Source organism: Nicotiana sylvestris, chromosome 4, assembly GCF_000393655.2.
Source record: "Nicotiana sylvestris chromosome 4, ASM39365v2, whole genome shotgun sequence".
Lineage (NCBI taxonomy): Eukaryota > Viridiplantae > Streptophyta > Magnoliopsida > Solanales > Solanaceae > Nicotiana > Nicotiana sylvestris.
The window spans coordinates 37,213,623-37,221,144 of NC_091060.1; the positions used below are offsets into that span (position 1 = coordinate 37,213,623).

At 31.5% G+C, this 7,522-nt stretch overlaps 2 protein-coding genes across 2 annotated transcripts; both read left to right on the forward strand.

Moving 5' to 3' along the window:
* The first annotated feature begins 1,044 nt into the window (after positions 1-1,044).
* LOC104239600 (uncharacterized) lies at positions 1,045-1,398 on the forward strand. Its single transcript, XM_009794277.2, has one exon. It carries the CDS (start codon positions 1,045-1,047, stop codon positions 1,396-1,398), a length of 354 nt encoding a protein of 117 aa, XP_009792579.2.
* Positions 1,399-5,420: 4,022 nt separating this feature from the next.
* Positions 5,421-6,916, forward strand: LOC104239599 (probable ribose-5-phosphate isomerase 2). The gene has a single exon (XM_009794276.2). It carries the CDS (start codon positions 5,832-5,834, stop codon positions 6,639-6,641), a length of 810 nt encoding a protein of 269 aa, XP_009792578.1. The 5' UTR covers positions 5,421-5,831; the 3' UTR covers positions 6,642-6,916.
* Positions 6,917-7,522: the final 606 nt, after the last annotated feature.

The following is a 7,522-nucleotide window of genomic DNA, read 5'->3' on the forward strand; positions in this document are numbered from 1 at the left end:
ATATATATATATATATATATATATATATATATGCCTTCAAAAGTATCTGGCGGTGTTATATATTTTTATGATATCAAACGATTTAAAAAGTACTAACAATTTCTCTCTCTTTTTCTTTGACAAGTTCTGAGGACACCTGATAAGAGCATGAGTTACAAGTTTATATGCGTTTCTAGAATAATTAGTATATTTATTTTGACCATATCTAATAATATGACCGGTGGGGGAGCCACGTGCACCCAAGGGTGCCCATTCGTCGGAATTACACCGTTTAATTCGGTAATTTTTAAAAATATATGCATATATACTATATAATGACACTCCTTGACTTTTTGGTAAGTTTATTTCTTTATATTTTGACCCTCCTTAATGAAAATTCTGGTTCTGTCACTGATTATACAACAAAAAAAGACTTTCTTTTAAAATGTGAAAAGGAGTACTAGATACTCCCGATATTTGCTTCAACAAATATAGGATGATAATGGGAGTAATTAATTTCGTGCGTGAATTTGTTTTGTACTAGTTAAGGTATAAAGTATAGGGGTGTTTGGTCGGGAAACAAGTTATCCTAAAATTAATTATTCCAGGATTATTATTTCATTTTCCCATAGAAATAAAAATACACTATAATCTCGGGATAATGAATTTTGAGATTAGTTATACCGCAATTTTATTTCAACCAAACGTGAAATAAACTCATCTCAAATTTAATTTTGGGATAAAATTATCTCTTATTCCTCGTACCAAACGAGCCCTAAATATATTATCAGCTTCTAGCGTGACTTGTGACGTTAAAAAACACATAATTTAATTTATATTTTCTGACACGGTTTTGCCTCATTCCTTATTTCCTAAGACATTTCCCTTGAAATTAAATTAAAGTGTGCTTACATTTCAAATATGATGATCTTCTATAAATGAAACACAACACATTCTAAATGACAGAACAAAATTCAAAAAATGGCATCATCAACTTCTATTCTTTCAATACCATCACTTCCATCCAAACTATTTTCTCAAAGAAGATCGATACATACAAGAATAATGACTTTGGCTATGAAAAGAGAAGCCAATGATCAAAACGATTATAATGGTGGAAATGTGGACGAAAACATGATTATACTTAGAAAAAGGATTCAAGAGATGAAGATGATTGAGAAGAATTACGAGCCACCAGCAGAGTGGATGGATTGGGAGAAGAAGATTTATGGGAATTATAATTCGAGTATTTGTGAAGCTATGGGATTATTGCAATCTTTGTTGATGAATACAAGGCCAAGCTTGGCTTTAGGGATGGTTGTACTTGTTGCATTGAGTGTGTCCACATCAACTTTTGTTGTGCTTTTTCATCTCGTAGAATTTACTAAAAGGGTTTTGGCTGGTGTTCATATTTGTTAAAGACTCAATAGCAGAAGTATATGTAGAAAAGATGAAGAAAGTTCTTTGTTTTTTTATTTTTTGTGCGACTACTATATGTATATGGCTTTAAGATTGATTCTTTTGATTTGTTAATATCATTTGAAGATTCAAAATTGAAATGAATAAGAAAATGCTATTTGTTATTTGTGGGTCTAGTATATTGAATATGTATAAAGTTGATTTTTTTTCGTTTTGTACTTGTGATTTTTTTAAAGTTCCATTCATGATATGAATTCTTTGATCCTATCCTAATTATTTCTTTTCCTTTTTGCAAGGGAGAGTTAGACATACAATAATTGAAACCTGAAGAAGCAAATTTATTAATGGTGGCCACCACACTTTACTTTTTAATTATAGCTTGAGTTTATAAAAGGGAATCTCACAAAAATTTTCCAAAAAAGTCCTAACTTGTCAACATCTAGTCATTAATCATAGACTTACCAAAATAAGCCAAGCACATATAAAAATTAGAAATCCAAAGAAATAAGGTTCGTTCTCTCCAAGAATCACACACAAATATCTCCTTCCATATTTTTTTAAGCTTGATTCGCAACATTAAATGCAAGACGGAAAAGAAATTTCATGGATGGGGTAGCAAATAAGGTGATGATATATATATATATATATATATATTTCAAAAATCTAAGAAAAATGGACTTTTTTAATGGGTATTTGAGATTCATTGAAAATATATAGAAGAGTCAATATACAAAATTTGAGGAAGATTGGAGGTGATTTGGCTGATTTGGTATCTTCGTAGTTAAAATCGAGTTAAAAAAATTCTCCCGCCACACATGTATCTCATACGCATGTATATACGGATATACATGTGATACATATTTGATATAAATATGATACATATGTGATACATAGTGTGATACACCTATCCTTTTTTTCAAGTTCAGCTTCTATTTCGAATTTTCAATTCAAACCACCTCAAAACTCCGCCAAATCATCTCAAAATTGAGAAAAAATTGAGATCCATGCTCCTTAAGATGTACTCAATCTATTCTAATAACACTCACTCAAAAGAAAGCAAAAAATTGACCTTTTTTGTCTACAAATATCTAATTGGCTAATATTGATAATATTTGGCTAATATTAGTAATATTTTATGAATTGCCCAATTTATATAATAAGCTACTTATAAATGGACATAATTGATATTTTCCTTTTATAAAATTAGACCAAACTCAAAAAAAAAAAAAAAAAAAAAACATGACCCAATTAAACACATATCAGCTTAGCCCAACCTATTAGCTTAATGGGTCATGAGTTCTGTAGAGCTTCAGTACCAAAAAAATCGGACCCGAAATCCAGCCACTTATATGGGCCAGGACTAGAGGCCCACGGGCTAAACCCTTATTCCGGATCAGCCCAGTTGACATGCCTAGTTACGACCATCAAGAGATTTTTAGGGGAAAATCAGAAATAGTCAGTTACAACTCATAATTGAAAAATAGCCACAATTTCAAAAGTAATAGAAATTTAGCCAGTTTTTAGTGTAAAGTAAAAATTTGAACAAAAGCACCCTTAAGAATTCGAAAAAACTTCAGCATAATATGTTAGAGTTCGAATTTTTTTACATATGAGATTCCAGCATAATATGCTGAAATTCATAATGTGTTGGCGTTCCAACATAATATGCTGGAAGTTTATATGCAGGAACCATGGGTGGCTCGACTATAAAGCCAGTAAAGCAATCGCTTGGGGCCCAACTTTTTGGGGGCTACATTTTTTTTTTGTAAAGATGTATTATTAAAAAAATATATATATGTACATTTAAATTTAAATAGAAATTTTGGAGCGAAAGTAAAATAACTTTAATGAGAGGATCGCTGTAATAATTAGAGAATAGAATAATTTTTAATGAATTGTTTTCTTACATGAGTAGGGTAGCTTTTTTTTTTGGACTCATTTATATCCTAAGAACTAATACGGGCCCACACTCCAAATAAATTTTTTGTGTGACGTTTAATGAATATATCTTCAATATGTTTTCCTTATCAAAATGAAACAGATCATGCCGTGAGCTATTTTAGAAAGTTATTATTCCTCCTTCAAGTTTTAATCATTCATAAGTGTCTGATTCTTTGCTTTATCCATATTTATAAGGCCATGAGATCAGTAGAATTGAACAGATTATTGTTACAGAGGACCTTTAATTCGTTTGTGTTTTATACTATAAACACCAAAATTGAGTTTTTACGCCGTCTGGTAATTAAACTGGTCAAATCATGAATCCAACTTAGTGAATATTAGATAGTACTAAGAAAACAAAACCATCAACTTGTTGTTTGAAGTTCTATATATATTATTTTGTCCTTCAAAATTAACTGCATTTTTGGATGAAAAATTAGCATCCCTAATTATTTGGAAATTACACAACAAGTATGCTTCTTCTTTTTTTGAGTTACAGAAAACAGTTCAAACAAACATTTCTTTTGATTGATGTTTAGTTGCATTATTTTTCAAAATGCGATGTGTCGGGACAACCCCACATCCATATGGCTTGGGGAAAATTGATGGCTGGAGTAGATAGAAAGGTGATTACAGAACCAAAACTATTTGTAATTTTATTGTTCCCATAAGTTGTATATTTTGTATTTGATTTATACACAATAAAAATAAATTTCATACAACTAATTATATATTATACAACTTATCTACAATTTATCCACAACTTTCACACATTATTTCTATCCAGTTAAATACAACTACATTAACATACAACTTAAATACAAATTTTATATAATATGTCTTTTGTATATTTTGTATATGATTTATACATAGTAAAAACAAATTTCATACAACTAATTATATGTTATACAATTTATCTACAACTTTCATACATTATTTCTACTCGGTTATATGCAACTACAATATTGAACAACTTAAATACAAATTTTATACAATATTGTTCAACTTTCATACAATAGTGAAATAATAATTTTTCTAAATATAATGTATATCATGTCTACAATTTTTCTACAACATAATATAATTTTTCTACAATTTTATTACAATTTAGTAAATATAATGTATATCATGTCTTCTTTTTCTTTTTCTTTTTCTTTTTCTTCTTCTTATTCAAGTTTCTATCTGAAGTTCAGCCAAAATCAAGTCTAATCTTCACCAAAACACCCTCAAAATTGAGATATAAACTCCAAATCATGTGTCCAAATTGTTTGCAACAACACCCAATTCAAATAAATAATAATTTTTGAAAACCCAAATTCGAATATAAAGTTTCAAAGTTTTTTAATGGCAGTCAATGGGGGAATTGCTACTCTCTTTTCCTTTGTTTTACATTACTGAAATTAGGGATTGAGAAATAGAGAGAGGCGTAAATAGAATTCCAATTCTTTACAACAACACCCAATTCAAACAAATAATGTTTTTCAAAAAACCCAAATTCGAATTAAAGGGAAACAAACAAAACAAAAGGCTAAACTTTTTTCCTGACTTCAAATGTGTAGTGACCAGTTTAGATTGTGCAAAATATTATAGTGAACTTTCAAAACTTTGAACAACTAATAAATATTTTTGTCGACTGATTTTCGAACCATCAGTTTTGTTTAAATTGATTCAAAGCTTCAAAACTTTTTAATAATTATCAATGGTGGAATTGTTGCTCTCTTGTACAAGATATGTGGGTGAGCGGATGAGATGTGGAGAGAGAAATGTGGGGAGAGTGGTAATATACGGTAGAATTATTTTAGGACACTAATTAATATTAATTCCTTTAAAATATATATTAATTATAATTAGATATATAAAATGTAATTATAATAAAACTTGAGTAGGGATGATAATATAGTTTCATATAGCGTATAGGAATGTAAAATTTTCATATTTTAGTTATGAACCTCAGGCACTCACTTGGTGGGGCCCAGAGTCAATACAATATCAAACAACAAATTAAAAGAAGAAACCTACAATTTTTTGTCCGGTAACTAGATTTATTGAATCACAAAGATATTGTGCCTCCTTCCCCCAACCAATCCTCGCTTCCACCTCCACGCTTTTCTAGCTGTAATGCTGTATTACGCTCCTTCCCCAAAACCCCTCAATTTCCTCCACCTTTCTCTATCCCATTCTATAGTCAATACTAACCACAAGATTCATACAATCTAACCCATATTAATCTTTTTTTGTCCATTTCGTTCCCCTTCTTTTTCCCCATATTTATTTCATTTATTTTTCTCTTTTAACTTCCCTATATATATACTCCATTTCATGCTTTCTTGGTTCTCCTTACTTCACATCTTCTAGCCCTAAATCTCCTCTTATCTCTCCTACCATTAACCCAATCCTCCTCAAGAAGCCCCATTTTTTTACATTAAAGGTGAAAACTTTATCGTTTTTCTTGAAACCCATTCTTCAATTCTTGATTTTTGCGATTGCAAAATATGGCCATTGCATACCCACATTTCTTTGTTTCTGAAAAGTCCAAGAATTTGAAGCAGCAGCCATCATTGATGGTTTCTTCTACCCCATCATCACCACCTGTCATTTTATCCCAAGATGAGCTGAAAAAAATTGCAGCATATAAAGCTGTAGAATTTGTTGAGTCAGGTATGGTTGTGGGTCTTGGTACAGGTTCCACAGCTAAACATGCTGTGGCAAGAATAGGTGAATTATTAAAGCTAGGGAAATTAAAGAACATTGTAGGAATACCCACATCAACAATTACCCATGAACAAGCTGTTTCATTAGGGATTCCTTTGTCTGATTTAAATACACATTCAATTCTTGATTTGGCAATTGATGGTGCTGATGAAGTTGACCGAGAAATGAATTTGGTTAAAGGGAGAGGAGGGTCGTTGCTTAGGGAGAAAATGGTAGAGGCTGCTTGTAAGAAATTTATAGTTATTGTTGATGAGTCAAAGTTGGTGAGTCATTTGGGTGGAAGTGGACTTGCTATGCCTGTTGAGATTGTGCCCTTTTGTTGGGAATTTACTTTGAAAAGGTTGGAAATGTTGTTTATTGAAGCTGGTTGTGTTGGGAAGCTGAGGAGGACAGTTGGGGGTGAGCCTTATGTTACAGATAACGGGAATTATATTATTGACTTGTATTTCAAGAGTGATATGGGTGATTTAAAAGCTGCAAGTGATGCAATTTTGAGGCTTGCTGGTGTGGTTGAGCATGGCATGTTTCTTGATATGGCGACGACCGTGATCGTGGCTGGGAAACTTGGTGTCTCAGTTACTAATAAGTAGGATTATATGTTCTTTTAGGAACCTTAGTTTTCTAATTTTTAGATATTAGGATATGTTGGGGTTATTGATATTTGTACCAACCCAATTGGGGAGGTCTTACTGAACTATTTATGTAGCAAGGACAATTTAGGTGGTGCATTTGCAACAACTTAGATATTGAATTATTTGGGGGTATTTGCCTCAAATTTTGCAATCTTTGAGTTGGTGATATTTGTTATAGAATGGAAAGTTTCATGCTATTCACTACTTATTGTATGAGTGTCATTTTTTTGTGACTTGCATTTGCTCGAGTATGCTTACAGTTTTGAGGTTCATCAAGTTCTGTCACTACTTGCTATTTCATTGAACATATGTTTGATAATATTAGATTTGACGCTCTACTTTTATGAAGTGATAAATATTGCTCTGCCTATAATTTTCAACGATCAACACCTTTACTCTAGTCTTGTTCGATGGTATTTACTTTAGATAAACACGTGAGTGCTGCTAAGATAAACCTGAGGTGTCTGACTTTCTGTTATCATAAGGTTTCATAAGGAATTGTCTACTGCTATTTTGTGCAAATCGTGTTCTCTTTCAAGCAAATATAAGGGCAATGACATTGATAAAGGACTCAATGGCTTATAGCTGCATTGCGGAAAAAGTCCAAGGTCTAAGAGTATAGATTGTTTTAATTGTAACTAAAAATAAGAATGCTGATATGCAGCTCCATGTGTAATTGTACTAGAAGTTTGATTGATATGATTGTTAATTTGTTTCTCATGCTGCATCTTGTATGTTGCTTCCTAGCGGTGCTTTTGAGCTATGTATTTCAGGATATCAGATGCTTGGCATTTTCCGGTGGAACAACGTTACTTATGCCTGGTTCTAAAAGTTGTTCT

Excerpts from the sequence above, each read along its gene's own strand:
- LOC104239600 (XM_009794277.2), top strand. The coding sequence starts at position 1,045 with ATGACTTTGGCTATGAAAAGAGAAGCCAATGATCAAAACGATTATAAT.
- LOC104239599 (XM_009794276.2), top strand. The coding sequence starts at position 5,832 with ATGGCCATTGCATACCCACATTTCTTTGTTTCTGAAAAGTCCAAGAAT.